Raw genomic sequence first — 20805 nt, forward strand, 5'->3', positions numbered from 1 at the left:
AGGCATTCAACAAATATGCTGAAGAGTTGCACATAACATTCCTTAGGAAGTATATGCTTTTGAAACAGCAAAGGTACTTTCAAAATTATTTCACCCCACTTACTGTTACAACTGTTTTCACTTTTGCTTTCATCATAAAATTTTGCTTTCCCCATAAATTCCATCACACATTCTTAGGAGGAAAGCTGTGGAAATTTATATATTTCTAAACCACACTAATAAGTGTGGAAAAAAGGAATAACTACATTGCAGAGTGAAACTTTGAGTAGTTTGTGACTTGTTGCTTCAAAATCTTTCTGACATTTCTATGCACAATGTGAATGTTTTAGTATAATGTCATGTAGTCGGTGAAGGGTGTTGCAGACACCTGTAATCACCATAAAGAGATGGCCTGCTCAGTGCAATTTCAGAAAACCTAACTGAAGACTTTAGACTGTCTCTGTTTTTTCCCCACCCCAACCCCTGCCCCATCTACGCCCCTCTAATAAGATGCGTAGGCACAGTCACTAGGGCAATGTAGAAGAATGAAGTCATCCTGAATACAGAAGCCACTCCTCTTCCTACAGTTGTGTAAATGATCATTTCTAGGTAGAGATTTGCCTTCTGTTTACATCTTGAGAATTTGAAAATAGTAATTGTAATTACAGTTGCTTCTACTGACTTGTCAGTTTCATTTCAATAAAATGAGTAGATAGTTTTCTTTATTTTTTAATATAATTTTATTGAAAGTTTTAAAAACAAGAGTAAAAATTAATACAAACTAAAATAGAATAAGAGAGAAAAAAGGAAAAGGAAGAAATAAAAGAAAGCTAAAGTGCAAAAAGGAAAAAAAGAAAAGAAAGAAAAAAGATATAAAGAAGTGGCTTCCAGTCTTCTTTCCAGCAATTACAAGTACAATTGTAAATTTACAGTACCTCTTTCTCTAAAGTTATATCATGACTTTCTTCTTTCAACAATCTATCCTATCTAATCGTCAAAACCATAGATTATACATTCATTTTTTAATGTTTATGCAAAAAGCCCATAAGGGGTTTCCAATCAGCAATAAACGTAGATAGTGTCTTTTCTCTAAACAAGTCGATTTAGCCATCTCAGCAAGTTCTGTCATCTTCACCAATCATTCCTCTGTTGTAGGTGTTGCCAAATTTTTCCATCTTCATGCATACAATATTCTTGCTGCAGTTATCAAATATAAAAACAAAGTTCCATGACTTTTTTTTCCAACTGTTTATCCATCAGTCCCGAGAGGAAAAGTTCTGGTTTCAGTTTTATATTAATCTTTAAAATCCTCTGAATCAGTATATGCATTTGAACCCAAAATCTTCTAGTTCTGGGAGGTGTACAACAATAATTTAATCTGTTTAATGATTTTAAATAGATGTTAAGATTTTAAAAAATTAATCTCTTTTATCTTTACAAGTCTTTATTCTCTCTTCAAAAGCTGTCAATTTAGTATTAAGTGATTCAAGCAATGTTTTATTTAATTCCTCAAATATTTTCTGAGGCAATTCTGGTGTAATTCCTCTTTCTGCAGGTTGCTCTGGCAACATCTACACACTGTTCAAAAGAGACAGTAAAAAGGAAACAAAAGACCAGAACATCTCCTCACCAGCAATCATCACACAGATAAGCAGAGATTAACACCAAGATTATCACCAGACATACAATCAAGTAGTAAACCATAAATACCCTAATCAAGGAACTACCAGAAAACACACACACACACACACAGGCAGGGCAAGCCACAGTATATAAACAGAGAGCAAACCCCAGCCCATTCTAACACTGAAGATGTTACCTAGCCAGGTAACGTAACATTTGCTAGGAAACAACCAAGCTCAGAGAACCCCAAGGACTCCACAGTTCAACCCTGAGCTATACCTATTCTCTTCTATTGATATTTCAGTATTACATTCTGTTTATTTTATCCCATAGAACTCAAATGAGTTCTAAATAGGTATTGCCTATGTAGTCCTGGCAAGAGTTTGGGTTCTTAAAAACACTAAAACATTCATCCTTGTCCTAAGCCCTGAAAGACAGGAACTACATCCTTCATTTTGGAGGCATCACTGTACCCACTTTTTCCAAACTTCTGTTTTACAATTTCAAATAATTGCTTAATGGATGTTTGGTCAATAAAGTATTGTATCCAGCATACTACTGCAATTATGAATGAACTAGGCAAAGTTTCAATGGTAAGACTAAAGTTTCAATAGTCATGTCTGTTTGGATTTATAGTGAACGCTTATGCCACAAGCTGCAACGTAGTGCTGCTGTGGCAAAAGTGAGACTTCCCACAGCTATTTTTCACTGCATTTTTCATAACTGTGCACTTGTGTAAACATGCAGTGAAAATAGCCTGCTAAACAAGCCAATATTCATTTATTTCTTGCAAATCTCTTTCCTTTCCCCCTACTTGAGATCAGAAGTGAGTAGGATAAACTTTGCATGAGGACAAGAATTATACAGTCATTGGAACATATGAAATTTAACTGTACACAGAAACCAGACCGCTGAGGAAAAATAATAGAAATAAGATGGGAAATAAAAAAGAATAAAACAAGAGAGAGAAGTAGTATCAGAACAGTAGCTTAGAGTTCTCATTTTGCACCATGTTAGTGAGCCTGATGTCAAATGAAGGAATAAAATACTAGTTGGGCCCAAAGATTCTGGACAACCCCCTTGTGATGAAAGACATAGTCTGACCCACGTGCAAGGCACTAGACTGGGGAAGGCACTACAGCATGACTGTTGGAAATTGGCTTTCTAGATTCTGTTAACATGTCACAGCAGCATCTTATACAAATTTATTCAGAAGTAAGTCTGAGTAACTTGTATAAGACTTAAATCATTTTCCACACAGGACAATTTTCTGGTCAAAAGAAAAATAATCCTGGGAATCTTCATTTGTAAGTCATAAGTAAAGGTACTTGTAATAATTTTTTATTCATTTGGAATTAGAATGAAACCATAATGTAAACATAGCCTTCAGGAATAATGAGGCTTATTGAATAACCACTCCATTTTTGCACAATTGATTGCATTTTATGAGGAATTAGTGGGTTTGTGATGGAGTATAAGTCCCCTTTTCCTTTCTTTTATGAAATGGATTTCTTAAAATAATGCAAGGCACTGGATAGCAGATATAATGGGAGATGTTAAATAGGGCTTCCTTCTACTATTCACTTAAAAAACACGGCTTCTTAGATCATCTGGAGCAATATACTGGAGAAACACATCTGTTCTGTTCCATTGCATTGAATTTAACATTCCTTAAAGATCAGCTCACCCATTCCTTATTTAACATCCAGCCATAATGTCTTAAGCATACTCTTGAATGTCTCAAAAATAGTTGTGGCAAATGTATGTTTAAAAATACTTCTTTCACATATTCTCACTTTCCAGGAGTTGTGATTTGCTTCATTACCTTGCCCAGGGTCCATTTAGGTTTCCCTCTGTCTAATTGTGAAATGGCTTTAGAATAGAAAGCAAAATATTGATATGTTGTTTGGAATCGTTTATATAAACTTCATTATTTATGCAATATACTGGAAGTATGTGGGAAGCATTGATAAAGCTTCCTTCCTTTCTTTTTCTTTTTCTTTTTTTCTTTTTCTTTTTCTTTTCCTTCTCCCTGCCCTACTGGATCCTTAGTGCAGACTTTGCCCCAAGATGTCAGGGTATGACCTTTCTGAGTTTATGGATTGGTGCATTCTTTTAATTTCTGTTTTAGTTTTTGCTGGCATGCTTCAATAGCATGGCTGTGTGTCACAAGGAATAAACATTTCAAAAGAAGCTTGTGCATGAATTACTCTAATGGTCTCATTCTGTTTTTCTGACCTATACTAAGTTTCTTACTTGGCTTTATTTGCTGCTTTCAAGGGGATCAAGGTAATTCTTTCAGTGTTGAAGTACTTTGCTAATGCTTAAAGTGAATATGTTTATCTTGCTTCAGCTGTAATTGCTTGGTTTGCTATTATTTTCAATATAATCTTGTTACAGCTTTTAATAGTTAAACAACATAAAAACAACTTTTACAATGAATTGTATTTTCAAAACTAACTTCTATATCCAAGTTTGTTACTAAACAGTTGTTGTTGTTGTTAAAAGTCATAGTTATACATCCTCTAGAGATAATAATGAAGATGTATAGCTATGACTTTTACCTAGCCATGCATATGACAGCTGCCAGACTTCAGATGCAAAAATCTGGACAACTCAAATGGCAGCAAAGGGACACAGAATAATTCATAACTTGTCTGGATTTTAGCAATTCTGATATGGTTATTCCTATTTGTAATAATCAGTGTAACTAATATATGAGACATTTATCATGAAATGGGTTTTGCTGCTCATTAAGAATCCCTTAGAATTTGGCTTTAATATCATAGGATATTAAAATATTTTAATTATATGTATAATACCAATTTCTTTCTGTAAGGTAGCTTATAATTTATAAAATAGCTTGAATAACTGAGTAACAAAATTTAACAGTCACAGATAGATTGGGAATTCATCTTTTAAAAGAATCCACAATCTCTCTTTTCCATGGAACACGTTTAAATTAAAGCTAACCACGTAGCTTATGCTTTTATGGTTAATTTTATGGTCGAATGGATAGGTATATTTATTATTTGAATTACTTCTGAAACAATGCTGATATTTCTGTTTGTTATAATTTGTGATTTGCCCCTACTGGTACTCTTGCTAATAGTAATTACCATTTATCAACATCAAGATAAAGAATTAAATATTCCGAATAGATATTAGTAATATATTATACATGAAATATTAATTAGAGTCACCCATTGGGGGAGATGGGCGGCATACAAATTTGAAAATAAAAATAAATAAAATTAATATTATTACTACTAATAGTATTACTTTTGAAAAAGCTGAACCAGTTGGTGTGATTTGGTCATAATTAGGATTACTAGATCTGGGTACAAAAATCCAGGCAACCGCTAGGTTTCAGGAAAGAGTGTATTTTTGTATCTTCATGCTTCCATCTCCTGGCTGTCTGTATTTTTACAGCTGAAACCAGGTACACCTAGACATGTACCTTTTCCCTCACCTATTCCACCACAGAATTTTCCACCACTAGAAGTTCAATAATATATTTTATATACTATTAGATGCTGGGAGTGAATCCCTGTTGATGAAACCAAAATCTTCAGCTAGATGAGCTTCCTGTCTGATCCAGTATTAGTGCTCAAATCACAGTATTGGGGGCAGAAGGGACATGGCCTACTTCCTTTGTGCATCACCCCCCTTAGTTACTATATAAGGCTACAGGACAAGAGAAGAGTTTGTGATTTCATTAAAGGCCCTTTAACTTTTTCCTCCCCTGCACTGTATTTTTAAAGATTGTTTTTAAACTGGAATGGATCAGAGCAAGGTAAAAAAAATGTCTTTGTTGAACTGAATACTAAATTTACTCTGAAGTAAAAGCCACTTGCTTCTGAGTAGCCAAGGACAGACTTCTAATGTCTTCTAGCTTCATCCAGCCACTGTTGGAGTGATACGAAGCCCATCTTCTTTACGGTTACAGTAGCAGAGTGGTGGTTGGATTACTGTGGAAGATAATATAAGTGACCTACTATCCTTAATCGGCATCTTCACGGTCTTAATTTCATAATCAGGTGGTGGTAACAATGACTTTGAAACTTAGGACTAGATCCATAGAGAATCCCTCAAAGGCTTCAGTGGAAATTCAGATAATAGGAAAGGCATCTATGATCTCACCTGCAATCCTCAGAATTATTAAAATATAATTTCATACTTATACACAAAGCTAGAAAGATACTTATATGAATGGGAAAACTTCACTTATATTACTTTCTAACAGAGTGATCATAAGTAAAGTCCATTTTTGGCATGAAGGAAAACCCAGATTCATACTCTAAGATACATTGTCCATAGGGGGAAAAAGTCTGGATTTGCAAGAGGACCATGCACAGGGCTCTGAAATAGAGCCTTTTTATTTCCTGCACACACACACACACACATACATTTCACATCACAGCCTCATGCACCCCTGAAAAGGAACTTCCAAAGTTAGGATTTGATATTTGAAACAGCAGAAGAGCTATATGGGAAATATATAGATGACCAGAAATCTCTTTTTTTAAAGCAAAGTTGAAATATTATTATTATTATTATTATTATTATTATTATTATTATTATTATTTATATGCGATTAACAAAGTATACAGAAACAAAGGACTATTTGGAGTAGCTTAATTATCCACAAGTTCATTTCAGATTCAATGGTCCTGTCATTGCCCTAAACACTTGACAATAGCAACAATACAGACACAAATGCTCACACTACCAAGGATGTAGCTTGCTTATATTCCCCAACTGTCATTTAGGAATGTTCCCCACTTACACTTAACACGACCACAGTGAAGTGATAGCATTCTTTTTCTGTTGTGTCCCCATGACCTCATCTCATTCCCAATCCATGAGCGAAACGGGTTTAAGTCATTCTTAGTGGCACTGAGGTGTTTTCCTCATTATGCTAACACAATCTGAAGGCATCCTCCATTTAAATTTGTCATTCCAAGCAATCAGTTAACTACAATAACTGGAAACAGAATTAATAAAGGCAGGTTAGGAGACAGCAGATAGGACATGCTGGGGACATATTTCATGCTGGGACATTTTCCAGCAGACTCAAGGATGAATGGGTAGCACTTCAACTCAGAAATAAGGAAGGGTCCATAGAAGGCATTGCTTTCCATTTCCCAGGGGCTGATCTTCATTATTTTATTTTTTCAGGCCACCAGTTAGCAGAGCTGCTCCTCAACCTGAGAAACTGCAAAAGAACAATGTCAACAAAAAAAGGAAACTAGTTGAGGTCAGGTTTAATACTTTGCTATTTTAATATTCCTTCTAATCTGGGTTAATAAATTTTGCTCCAGTCTTTTCCAAGCACCAGTTTTAATGCATGTTGGCATGTTAATAAGCTACCAAAATCTGTTAATTGACATAGACTATTAATAATTGTGTTGCCTGGTATACAGGACTAAGTATAGGTATATACAGTAAATATGAGAAGTAACCAAGATGAAACAACCAAGTATCAATTTATTTTCAGAAGAGTTAAGTTCTGTTGTAAATCAGTGAAGTACTGACATCTAGCAGTCCATTTTTTCTGATATTATACTGCCTGTATTGTGATAAAAATATGTTTTCTGAGAGAATATTTAAAATTTATGTTTTGAAACTTTATATCTTTAACCTGAATCTTTTAATATAGCCTTTGTCTTTCTTTGTTCATTGATTCAATTTATCATTTTCGCATTCTACACTTTTGAATATATTTGCTGCATCAAAACTATTTAGAATTCATTCAGACTTAACTTTTTTTATTGTGTGATGGTTTGGGAAGCCTCCTCTTCAAAAATGGGTACACTTAAATGTGTCTGTAACAGTTCTCTTTCTTTCTTTCTTTCTTTCTTTCTTTCTTTCTTTCTTTCTTTCTTTCTTTCTTTCTTTCTTTCTTTCTTTCTTTCTTTCTTTCTTTCTTTCTTTGTAGGAACTGTGTTTAGATCATGTCTTTGGATATCGTGGATTTGATTGTCGCAATAACCTTCATTACCTCAATGATGGTGCTGATATTATTTTCCATACTGCTGCAGCATGCATAGTTCAAAATCTCTCAACAGGTAATTAAAATAATAACTATTTTTGCCAATTGTCCTGGTTGGAAAAACCAACGAGTTAGGTGCTAGCAGCCAAGGGCTCCAGATGAAAACTTGGACATGTGAAGCACTTGTAAAAATACTCTTCACTGTTTTCTTCAGCATTGGCTATGAATCTGTAATGGAAGTGAGCAGAGTGGCCTGCAAGCACCAGGCATCAATTATGGGGATCAGAATAAAAATCAAGACAGACCATCCATCCATCCATCCCTTTTCATCTCCTATCCCATTGGGTGACATTATTGATTCATCATAGTTTAGAACTGTCACATCTTAATGGCAATATTTATCAAGGTGATCACCCAGGTAGAGGCAGTTGCTTGCCTGAGATCCTCTTCTGAATATATAGCACAGTCGCTCTTTGGAATTGAATTGTTAAGCAAATAATGGGAGCATATTGGAGTTTGGCATGAGCAGATGATTAGCAAAACCTTAAGCACTTGTTTATTTTAAGAGTCTAACACTGTCTTTACATTACATTTCAGCTATTTTGTACAAATGGGGCTAATTATTAACACTCTTAAATGCATTTGTTTTGTGAAATAGGCTCATCTGAAAATGTACTGCTTCTATAGTTTCTGTTTATGGGATACTGAAAAATAAATACTTTTTTTGTTTGGAACTGCATAGGAAGTCAAACTTTCTACCTGGAACATACAGACGACATCCTCTGCCTAACAGTCAACCAACACCCAAAATATAAAAATATTGTGGCCACCAGCCAGATTGGTAGGTCTATAGTCAATTTAAAATAAAGGGTTTTAAATAACTGCATTCATTCTCTGTTTGCATGTTTGCATGTGAAATTGGATAGTGTTACACTTCCTAATTGTGTGTGTGTGTGTGTGCGCTCTTTGAGTGTTGAGCTATTTTGAACATCTACTTGATTAGAAATGCATGGAACAAATGAAGTAATGTATGAATTTAGTATAAATCAATATAAGGAGACCACATAAAGCAGAAGTGTCTATCTTGATATATAATAATTTTTAAGGTCTCAGGCAACAATTTTGCTAAAATTGTGACCTAATTTGAGGCTGGTGGAAATTAATATGGGTGTAAATTTTGACGACATAGGGTTAAGATGCAGGCTATGCTTCTGAGCTATTATTCAGGAAGGGCTTTTGTGACAATGCCTATGTGGAACTCTAAATAGCTCTTAATATGGTTTCCCATGCTGGGTCCTTCTTAAATGATTGTTTTCTCATTAAATCTTACAATGTGAATAAGAGACTTCAGAAGCAAGTCATAATTAAACAGGAATCCTGGCTCGTGTAACCCACATTAAGATGAGTGTCAATGTTTTCTGTTATTGTTATTAAGGTAAAATAATGGAATTGGCTGCTAAGAGGAGAGGTGGTGGGAGGAGTCATCCCCATTCCCAAGATAATGTCCTTAACTCTTGGGCAGATAGAAGAGGTAAACACTGTTCCATATGCATTGATCTCCACTGGAATTCTTATTCCCATAATAGAATACTACATCAGGACAAAGCTTGTTTTTTTCAATAACAAGCATTATATTAGATACATAATTCAACAATATTCCTGCTTGTTTTGATTTTTTTAATCCATACTCATGTTGTTGCTACTGTTGTTTTTTTACTTTGATATTTCTTTCTGGTGCTGATGTTGAGAACTTCAGCATTAGAAACCTTAACTTATTTCAGCTATTGTTTTTCCCTGGTGCTTTCTCATTTGCCATTGCCCTCATCACACAGGTAATATGGCAGAATTTCCAGGTAAGGATTTCTCCTTTTTGAGTTTTTGTCAGTGCAGTTACCATTCTCATGCTCATTTGTTGTATCTATGTCACTTACAGATACAAGGTGAACATCAACAGATCAACCCTTTCTTTGTGCATTTATCCATAAATATTTCATTTTTATTTTACAGTTTATCATCTCATGGAGTCTAACAATTCCCTTCAACCTTAAGTTTTGTTCCATGCTATTATTACAATTCTGTGTTACCTTTGGGGAGTGTTCGAGATGTTTTGTCTATACTGCATAACTGCCTTATTTTAATAAGATGTACTTTCATTTGAAGAGTCATACATTTAAATAATATTTTCTTAATTCCCCCTAATTAAAAACTGTCAGGTACCACGCCGTCTATCCACATATGGGATGCAATGACTAAGCAGACTCTCTCTATGCTGCGTTGCTTCCATTCCAAAGGAGTGAACTATGTCAACTTCAGTGCAACTGGCAAACTCCTGGTGTCTCTAGGAGTTGATCCAGAGCATACAATCACAGTGTGGAGATGGCAGGAAGGTAAATTTCCAATCTTCATTCTTACTAATTGGATGAACATTGATTTTACGTCCAAATTGCACATTAAGTACATGGTAGCATAGTTATTTCTTATCCATCTGAAAAAAAGTTTCATTTCTGTTTTTGTACTTTTCCCTCTGCCTCAATACTGCCTAAGGTCAAATAAGATTTGTGCATTACATTGATATCTATTTATCTAGCTATATATTTACTTTATTGATAGTATTTTTGGACCATTCAACAAAGTTCTGTGAGGAAGGTATAGTAACAACAATTAGAATACAACCATATTCCACAAAAGATTTAAAAAATTAATGCAGCAAAAAAAATTGAGTCACAGAGAATAAAATCACTATGCAAATTTTCTCAAATATCACAAGGAAATAAGGAGTCACCCACTGGGGTAGATGGGCGGCATACAAATTTAATAAATAAATAAAAGAAGAGTTGTTCTGGATCAGATAAAAGGCCTGTGATCCCACAGTCCCATGAGTACTCTTTCCCATTCAGATGCCCAGGATATTTATTTATTTACTTCCAGAATAACAATCCTTTTAAAACTTCTTATAAGCAATATAAAGTATTGAAATGTACTATTGCAATAAATGTAAAGAAAAATACTACACTACATACACTACACTTGATCTTAGCCAAAAGGCAAAAAAGCAGTGTAAATAAAAATATTACTTAAAAATAAATTTATAGAATCTTTCTCACCCAGCAGTGGGTGGTAATGACATGATGGGGAAGGGAAGGAAGAGCCCAGCTGAGTAATATTCTTTCGGACTTGTCATCTGCCTTCCCTCAATAACATGAGTGGAATAACATCTCCTACTTATGTCCCCAGCAGTTGGTTTTCAAAGGATGATTCTTCTGTAGCTGGAGGGAATGTAGAACCTTCTTAACTGGGATGGCAAGAGGCTATTGACACAGACTCCTTTTATAGTAGAATTTCCCCCAGTAGCCATGTGGCAGATGCACCTCAAGAATGGCATCCCAAGGACTACCCTGATGGTAGATGTAGTTGTGACCTACTTGTGTTTCTGAAAGATTAAAACTTCTTCTCTGATTACTACAGGTGCTAGAATTGCAAGCAGAGGAGGTCACCTAGAGAGGATCTTTGTTGTAGAGTTTCGTCCTGATTCTGATACCCAGTTTGTGTCTGTCGGAGTAAAACACATGAAATTCTGGACTCTGGCTGGAAGTGCTTTGCTCTATAAAAAAGGAGTCATTGGTTCATTGGATGATGCCAAAATGCAAACCATGCTTTCAGTGGCATTTGGAGCAGTAAGTAATCCTCCTTCCCCTCCTCCTTGTTTTGTGTGATTTGCGCAGAGAAGAATTAAGCCAGATTCATGAGAAGGACTTCAGCGGTAAACATGTTTACTAGGGAGTAAGCATGATTTAACATAAAGAGAGATAATATAACATCTTCTTTACAGAATAATGCTGGCAAAATCAGTATCCTGGGTTGAGTTTTTATTCATCCTGCATATGAAGTCTTTATTGCTAGAATATACCTGTTTCAATATGGAAGCTGAGTATTCAGGAAGATCAGCTTGGATGGCAAAGCACACTAGTCCAAAGAAGCTATCCATCTCTGTTTTACAAACTGGATGCTGAAGCAAAGAATTTATATTATATTAAATTATAAATTATAATATTATACTTATAATATCAAGAAGTAGCAGAGCTGATAATTCATAGCATGTAGAAGGCAGATTGTTGTTGTTTCTTTCAGAATAATCTGACTTTCACTGGTGCCATCAATGGAGATGTTTATGTGTGGAAGGATCACTTTCTAATTCGACTTGTGGCAAAAGCTCACACTGGCCCAGTCTTTACAATGTACACCACTCTTCGCGATGGGCTCATCGTTACTGGAGGGAAAGAGAGACCGTAAGAAAGTATAACTCTTTTCTGTCTGCAGTTACCTACAGAGCCGTAATCCTTCAGAAAGAAATTCAGATAAGAATAAGGAGTGTGGGGGTTTATGGCAGGTTGAAAAAATATTATTTGTATCCTTCACTTCCTGAGCAGTCCAAGTAAGCACTGCAAGGTACAGTACTTGGGCTGAGAAAAACAGACAAAGAATATGTTTTGGTAGTTCTATACTGGGTTATAATTTTGATCCAGCTCTGTAAATTTATCACTGCTTACGTAGCCCAAAAGGGCAAGAGCACATGATGCAGGCTCAACAAAAGACTTAGATCAGCCTGCATGAAATGAACATGCAGGCTGACCATTTAGAAAAGGAACTGAAAACAAGATAGGAGGAATAGAATAAAGTGATTGGAAAAATCATAGATGTATTTGTGTATATATTAAAGACAGAGGACAGATATTAGGATAAATGAAGATATCTCATCCTCTTGTTTCACACTGAGAAATTGTTTTTAATGCCGTCCAGGACAGAAATGAGAGCTTCCTTTCACAGAGGGTTATGTTTAAAGTTTTATATTAAAAAATGTTGGCATCCATGTATTTGAAGCTATTGTTTCCAAGGGCTGTCTGCTTGATTAAAATGGGTACTTCATCTATTACAGCCAGACATTTCCACCATAGATCACCTATATTTGCTACCTCCACCTGAAAACACATAGTAAATTCCTTATTTACTACTTGGTATCAGACATCTAGATGTAAGGGAAAAGGTATGGTCAATTTATTACAGGATCATGGGAATTTGAGGTGAATGGAATATTTCTTATATATTTCTTCTTTTTTTTTTCCAGAACTAAAGAAGGAGGGGCTGTAAAACTATGGGATCAAGAGATGAAGCGCTGCCGAGCCTTTCAACTTGAGACAGGACAGATTGTGGAATGTGTGCGTTCGGTGTGCCGAGGAAAGGTATGGGAAATACACAAAATGTACTGCCTGTTCCTCTCCTCATCAGAGTCTCATGTTGAGTGTTAAATGAACCAAAGAGACTGAACAGGTGATTGTCACTTAAAGAGAGGAGGCTGGATAGCCACAGTTGGTAGAGACAAGCAGAAACATGAGGCAGATGCTTACGAATGCCAGTCAAGCAATCATGTTTCAAGAAAAATATGAGGGTTCATCCATGCAATCTTTCTGTCACTATGCTGGCATATTATCATTTCAATACCAGATATACTGAATGTCTTGGTGGAATATCTGGTAATTCAGAGTAAATATTTATGACCCGTTACCCTGACATGGTTGTGTGTAAACTCACTATAAAGACAAATAGCAGGAGAAGAGTGCCCATCCTCATGGTGAGATATATGCCACCATAGTCCCACTACAGATTTGAAATGGCTTTTGAGAAATGCATGCATCACACAGTATAAAATAGTGAAAAAATACCAGTAAAACAAAACAAAACATTTTGCATAACAAAATACAATGTTTGCTGTTCTCACTGATGTCATCCCATGTCACTCCAACAGTTGACGGAGGAAGGGCCATTGATACAGTTACACCCATGTTCCCTGTTAACCACTGACACCAAACAGATTTAAGTATATTCTCTGAATTGTGTCCTTTTTCCTTGAGTAGGGGAACTTGGTAGAAGACGTAATCCAACATTTAATTAGGTTATCTGTTCATTTGTTTATTTCACAAAATGTATATGCTACCCCAATCATAGTTTATGGGCAGCTTACAGTAAAAATCTAAAAATATACAATCATATAAATTTAATCTTCCAGATATAACCATAAAACCATCAACCTTAAAATCATAAATACCAAAAGAATACATAAAAGTCATCAGATCACTCAACCTATTCTCCAAAATCCTGGTGGAAGAGATACAGTAGTCTTATCCTCTTTCCTATAATAATAACAATGTGGTAGCCATCCTGGCCTTGTGCTAAGCTGTTCCATCAAGCTGGGGCAGCCCCTGCTTCTGAAAAGATCTTGTACGGTAAATATTCTGTTAATCTTAATAACTCTGCACTGGGGTGCACAGCTTTTTTGAGTCTGAGGACCACCCTTGACCTTCAACTGGATTAATGAGAGGCAGCAGGACAGCACTCCAAAAAGTAGCAGGCGAGGCCAGGACAATTTTATATATACATATACAAATGTAATTTCATTACAACTTACTTTACTTAATACTCTCCCATTCTGTGGCATTAAATTTTTTGGAAGACTTTTAACCCTCTGGCCATAAGTTATGCATCTCTGTCTTTGCATGTTTCTGAATAATAGAAAAATCTGTTGCATTGCCATTCACTTTCCCTCAAGAACTCTGGAAACTAGTTCTGAGAAAAAGATTTCACATCATCTTTGGGATAAACTTTGGGGTAAACTGATACAATGCCATTAGAACTGTATAGCACAAATTTACCTAATGGTATGCGGTCATAGCATGATGGGTTTGGTTTTTATTTCATTTGTTTTTTAAGAAAAAAATTACAAATCAGACATTTGTAAATTGTATCAGAAAATTTACAATCAGAAATTTTACAAAAAGTTCACAATAATTTATGTTCTAAACTGCTGTCCTTGCTCTCTCTTGTTTCTTCCTTCCTACTCTCCCCACTTTAACACAACAAAATAAATATTGAACAGAGATGCAAAAAGTCTCCTGTGCATTGTTTTTCTAACTCCATACGGCTTTGAAATGTCCACAGGGCAAAATTTTAGTGGGGACCAAAGATGGAGAAATCCTTGAAGTTGGAGAAAAAAATGGTGCTTCTAATCTTCTGATTGATAGCCACATGGAAGGAGAAATTTGGGGCCTGGCAACTCATCCCTCCAAAGATATCTTTATCTCTGCTAGTAATGATGGAACTGCAAGGATTTGGGACCTTTGTGATAAAGTAAGAAGTGCTTGGTCTGTAGTGTAATAAGCCTTCAATCTGTCAGAATTATTGGCTGCTGCTACACTTTATCATAGCACATTCACAGAGGAATTTTACGTATGTGTACTCAGAATGTTCAGTGTAATTATGCTTAGGATTTCAACCTCAATGTCCATGGTACTTCATAGGTTTTTCCCTTTGTAGTGAAATTTATGAAGTGTATAAATCCCACCCAGTATATATGCACTGAAATTTCATAATTTTATAAAAGCAGTTTTGGCATAAATAAACTAGCCATATTAGTTCTGCTTGTTTCAACTAAACTAAACATTGGCCTAAATTTGCTTAATGAACTGTAATAATATGACCTGAACCTCAAGTTCTTCAATCAATGTCTGTTATTGCAGCTAATAATGATTACTTACACAGCATGTGTAAAGATATTTCAAGCAAGTTATGAATATTTAAAGCACTTAGATGAACATTATTAACATTAACAAAGTACTTTCACTCAAAGTTGATTCTTCCGTTAACCATGTGAAATTTATTGCTTTGAATATTGAGAAAATTGGATTTGCTGTTTTTGAAAAACTGTTATTTCGTATTTTACCTTAGAAGGAAAGACTTAAAATGTTATATGCTGCCCACTTCCATTATTCTGGCTCTAGGTGACTTACAAAATCTAAAATTCAACTTAAAACTCAATATACTGTAACAATTAAAAAGCAGCACCATAAAAACATTTTCTAGACCATGGTGAGTACCTTAAACGGAGCCTAGAACCCAACAAACAATTGGTCAGCTGTTTGAACCTGGGAGCAATATGGCTTGTCTTCAAAGTATCATTCACACATGCATAGCTGCATTCTGGGCCAATTGCAGTTTCCAAATCATCTTGAGTTATCAGCGCATATGCTAGATCTTTGAATTCCAGGAATGGATGCACTGAATTTATCTCTAAAGCTGACAAATGTCCCCTGTTGCCACCAGTTTACTATGGCTACCAGTGCCAGATCCAAAAGGACCCCCAAATTGTGAATCTGATCCTTAAAGGGAAATACAACCTTGTCCTGATAAGTCAAACCTCCCAAATCACAAAGCCCAGCCTCCAGATTCAGTGACAAGACCATCTCATCCAAAGTGAGTTTCAGTTTGTTCTCCCATATCCAGCTCAGAGACACACAAAGGATCTTAGCTCCAAACCCAGGCCCAATCCTTTCTAGTGGCTCCATACAGCTCTCAAACATTTACAGCACAGACACTCCCCCTTGCATATAGATGTCTGTTTGGTGTTTGTGACTATGTGTGTGTTTGTGTGCGCACAAGAGAGTGTATTTAACTCTAAAGCAAAAGAATACAAGTTATAAATAATGTGAGGCACTGTAACTAAATGCCATAATTTCTGTTCTGCAGAAACTTCTGAATAAAGTCAATCTGGGCCATGCTGCAAGATGTGCTGCCTACAGTCCGGATGGCGAGATGGTTGCTATTGGCATGAAGAATGGAGAATTTATTATTTTGCTTGTCAATAGTCTTAAAGTTTGGGGCAAAAAAAGAGATAGAAAATCTGCTATCCAGGACATCAGGTACTTCAGCAGGCAAAGCAGAGAATGCCAGAAAGAGAGAGCAGAAGCGTGACTGAGATTCATTCATTCATTCATTCATTCATTCATTCATTCATTCATTCATTCATTCATTCATTCATTGCTAATGTTTTTGGCATTTGATAATACCTTGCAGCTTAAATGGCTGAATGGACTGCACTGAAAACCATGCTATCTGAGATTTCAGTTTATACTGAAAACACTCTCAAAACAGTTAAATTATGACATCAAAAAAACAGCAGCGGCACAATCATTCCCAGTTGTCCTGAGCCAGATGACAGCAGGCCCTCAGTTGACAGCAATGCTTAGGGTCTGAACAAGTCGACTTTGACACTCATAATCTGTAGGGGCCTGGATGGGGGACAACAGGCTTCAACTGAACCCTGGTAAGACAGAGTGGCTATGGGTACAGGGAACTGCAGGATCTAGGCATTTATCAGCTTTGGTTCTTGACGGGATCGCACTGACCCCGTGTGTGATCTGGGAGTCTTCCTAGACTCACGACTCCTATTCAAAGAGCAGGTGGCAGTCATGGCTAAGAGGGCCTTTGCTCAACTTCGTGTTGTGCGTCAGTTACACCCCTTCCTGGATCAGGAGGCTCTCCACACGGTCACTCATGCCCTGGTCACCTCCCGGCTGGATTACTGCAATGCACTCTACATGGGGCTACCCTTGAAGAGTATCCAGAAGCTACAGCTGGTGCAAAATGCAACAGCACAGGCAGTTCTGAATGCCCCCGCGGGGCCCATATAACACCTCTATTACGTGAGCTGCATTGGTTGCTGGTTTGCTTCCAGGTCCAATTCAAGGTGTTGGTTATTATCTTTAAAGCCCTTCGTGGCACAGGACCAGCTTATCCAAGGAGCTGTCTCACCCCTGTTACATTAGCCCACCCCACTCGGTCCGGCAGAAGGGGCATGTTGCAAACCCCACCAATCAAGGAATTTCAACTGGTGGGGGTCTAGGAAGAGAGGCTTTTCTGCCATGGCCCCCGCTTTGCGGAACAACTTACCACCCGAGTTGCAGTGTGCCCCCATTCTCATGGCCTTCAGGAAGAGTGTGAAATCTTGGCTATGCCAGATGGCCTGTGGGCTGGATGGGGGCTCGCACCTTTGGAATTGGCTTGTGGGGTAATTGATTCTACCTCCCCGTTGTCTTGAATGTTTTTAGTCTTTTTTTATGTATATGATCCTTTCATATAGTTTGACTTTTTAACTAATTAATGTGGATATTTATATTTTTAACTGCCTTTGGATTTTACTTTGTGAGCCACCCAGAGTCACCCTCTGGGGCAGATGGGCAGCATACAAATTTAATAAATAACTAAATAAAAATAATCCTTTTATATTATTTTAGAGTCACCAATAAAGTGATATGGCTTGCTATCTGCATCCATACTTTCTGAGCTAAGAGAATCCATAAAGATTACATCAGCAAGAAAGAAAACTAACATGGGAAATGATCTTTGAGTGGTTCTCTTCCCCCAAAATCCTAAGCAGTGAGCCAAACCCATCTAATGTGAACCCAGAGACATATTGTTTGAGTTGCATGGCCTTATGAATCTATCTATGGATGGATGGATGGATGGATGGATGGATGGATGGATGGATGGATGGATGGATGGATGGAAATGTGAAGGCAATGTAAAAGATTAAAAACAATCCATATCCTGTCCTTTGCAATAGCTGGGCTGCAAAGGAATATGGAGAAAAGTACAAGGCCATATACTGTCACAGGAGAGGGCAGGGGAGGACTGTTGGAAAAAAAAGCCCTCTCAGTTCAGTAACAGAATTTTGAAATAAGCTTATCTTGGGTTGAATAAATGAACATTCTACATTGATAAAGGGTATTTTTAATTACATTTGGACATTTCCCATATATCCTGCCTATGAATAAAAAGCATTCTATCCCTTGCTAGTTTCACAAGCTCATGTGAAGTTTTCTGTGCTGGCTGGAATAGCAGCAGTGGGAAAACCTCCGTTAGAACAGAGGCAAAACTAATTTTTGGCTGCCAAGGGTTGCCCTTTTTCAATTATTTTTTTCAGCAAAGACTGTAATGGGCTTAGAAGTAAAGTGAGGATATGGTTGGAGGACAGGAATAGACTTTGCAGGCTATTTGGGGGGGAGGGTGTTTGAGAGATTAACAGCAAAACCAGCAAAACCATTGCATTGCCACAATTTAGCAGCGCAATCTTGGGGAGCTCCAAGAGGCTGCAAAAAAGAGAGTTGTGCTGAAACCCCAGATCCAGTGGCACTGACTTCTCACACGTCATGACCTACTGACCAGAGGGGGGCAGTAGGGTGTAGCCTTTTCTTCCCAGGCACACAAAGATGGAGCATACACTCTTTGACTCTTGTCCTGGGGGGTGTAGGTAGCTAGCTGGTAGACTTTGCCATTCCTATAAAGTATTTCCTTTCTCATTATAAATTCTAATCAGTGGTCAGGTTAAATTCCATTCTCAGGGATGCTCACACAAACACAAAATGCTGTAACTTCTAACAATTCAGAGGCCACGTATAACATGCATTACATGAGGTGTTTTTAGAATGAAGTATAACTAAGGCTCATTTCATGTAATAGTTCACTTCCTTAACAACTCAGGTTACCAGGTTCCCTAAAGGAGTGCCTTCTTCTGTGTGTTCCTAGACAAATCTTAAGATCATTGAATGAGGCCCTCCTCCAGGTTCCCTCACCACAAGGGGTGAGGTGGACTTCTACAAGGGGAACAGCATTTTCTGTGGTGGCACCCCATTTATGGAACCGCTTCCCCAGAGAGGCTTGCACCCATTAGCATCATTTTGGCGCCAGGGGAAAATCTTTCTGTTTTCCCAGGCTTTTTAATTGACTTTTAATTGTATTTTAATTCTTAGGTTTTGAATGACCACTGTGCTGCTCCCTAGTTTATATGGTGTTTTTATTTGTATTTTATATGATTTTATTATATATAATTTTATCCAGATTGTATTTTAGTGAGTTTTACTTATTTATTAAAGCAATTTATATGGCCGCCCAACTCACTCACGGTGACTCCAGTCGGCTTACAGAAATAAAACCCAAAATACAAACCCACTACACCCCCACCCCCTGGCAACAATACCTTCAAACAAACCACTTGATGGGCTCCGTATCAACCTGAGATCCCCAGGCCTGTTGGCAAAACCGTATCTTCAGGGCCTTTCAGAAGAGTATCAAGGTGGGGGCCAGTCTTATCTCCGCAAGGATGATGTTCCACTGGGAGGGAGTCACCACAGAGAAGCTTTTTATTACAAACTGCCCAGGGAGTTTCGGCTATTGGGCAGTTTAATTTTTTTTTAATATTATTGTCATCCCAAAAAACCTCCAGAACCTTCTTTTTGTTTTGTTTTTTCTAGAATCAGCCCTGATAACCGGTTTTTGGCAGTTGGTTCACAAGAACATACTGTAGACTTCTATGATCTCACCCAAGGTACAACCTTGAATCGAATTGGCTACTGCAAAGACATCCCAAGTTTTGTCATTCAAATGGATTTTTCAGCAGATGGTAAATACATTCAGGTAGACTTTCTTTTTTTCTTTCAGTTAAGAAACAGCCTTCCTGATCCAAACAAACATTCGTGCCCTAGGTCAAATATGACAGCATGTACACATAGTTAAATTCCATAGCCCCTCCAGAATAGTAAATATCAAAAGGAAAGATCAGAATTGGCAGAGACAGAAATAAACCTAAAACCTAGATATTCAGAGCCATAGCCATTATGTTTAGATTGACATGTAAGTTGACTAGAAGGTCAGATTTTTAAAATGTCAAATGAGACAAATTTACAGGCTCTGATTCTTTCAAGCTATGAGTAGTAGTTTCAAAAATAAACCATTCACATTCCAAAGTTTGCCATGAGTAGTTACGAACATACAATCTTACACTGCTCAGTTAATTAGACATTTCAACATTTTATATAACATAATGCAAGGAGAACCAGGAATTGTTATCACCCCTAAGATAATTTTGGTGGGAACCATGTATTTCAGCACTGTCTATATGATCATTTTGATTAATTTCCTTCCTCAGGTATCAACCGGTGCCTACAAACGGCAAGTCCATGAGGTGCCACTAGGAAAGCAAGTGACAGATGCAGCATTTATTGGAAAGATCACCTGGGCTACCTGGACAAGGTAATGCAGCACAAAGAGCTAAGCAAGAACAGTAAACCTACATCATCAAATCAGAATTGGAAGGGGCAACTTAGGACATTGAGTCTGACCCCCTGCCCAGTGCAGGGACCCAAATGAATCCATTCCTGATAGATGGCTGTCTACCTTCCACTTGAGCACATCCCATAAAGGGGAGACCACCACCTCTTCAGAGATGAAAAAGAGCCAGGGGCAGTGGCAGGAAAGCAAGTTAAGGAGCAGTTAGTGAGAGATTGATCCACTTAGACTAGTGGCACTTAGAAAATGTCCCTCCC

General features: G+C 37.1%; 1 protein-coding gene across 1 annotated transcript in view; it reads left to right on the forward strand.

Moving 5' to 3' along the window:
• Positions 1–20805, forward strand: part of EML6 (EMAP like 6) — a 147514-nt gene that overhangs the window by 121789 nt on the left and 4920 nt on the right. The window contains exons 29-40 of the mRNA XM_088149416.1: positions 6784–6862; positions 7544–7673; positions 8340–8438; positions 9033–9128; positions 9811–9984; positions 11063–11271; positions 11726–11883; positions 12720–12834; positions 14588–14776; positions 16172–16344; positions 19735–19897; positions 20409–20512. Of these exons, the coding sequence (XP_088005542.1) occupies positions 6784–6862; positions 7544–7673; positions 8340–8438; positions 9033–9128; positions 9811–9984; positions 11063–11271; positions 11726–11883; positions 12720–12834; positions 14588–14776; positions 16172–16344; positions 19735–19897; positions 20409–20512 (1689 nt within the window). The remainder of the gene's footprint in view (positions 1–6783; positions 6863–7543; positions 7674–8339; positions 8439–9032; positions 9129–9810; positions 9985–11062; positions 11272–11725; positions 11884–12719; positions 12835–14587; positions 14777–16171; positions 16345–19734; positions 19898–20408; positions 20513–20805) is intronic.

Source organism: Python bivittatus, unplaced genomic scaffold (assembly GCF_059951505.1).
Source record: "Python bivittatus isolate LINGU-HERP-01145 unplaced genomic scaffold, Pbiv_v1 ctg000020_np1212, whole genome shotgun sequence".
Classification (NCBI taxonomy): Eukaryota; Metazoa; Chordata; class Lepidosauria; order Squamata; family Pythonidae; genus Python; species Python bivittatus.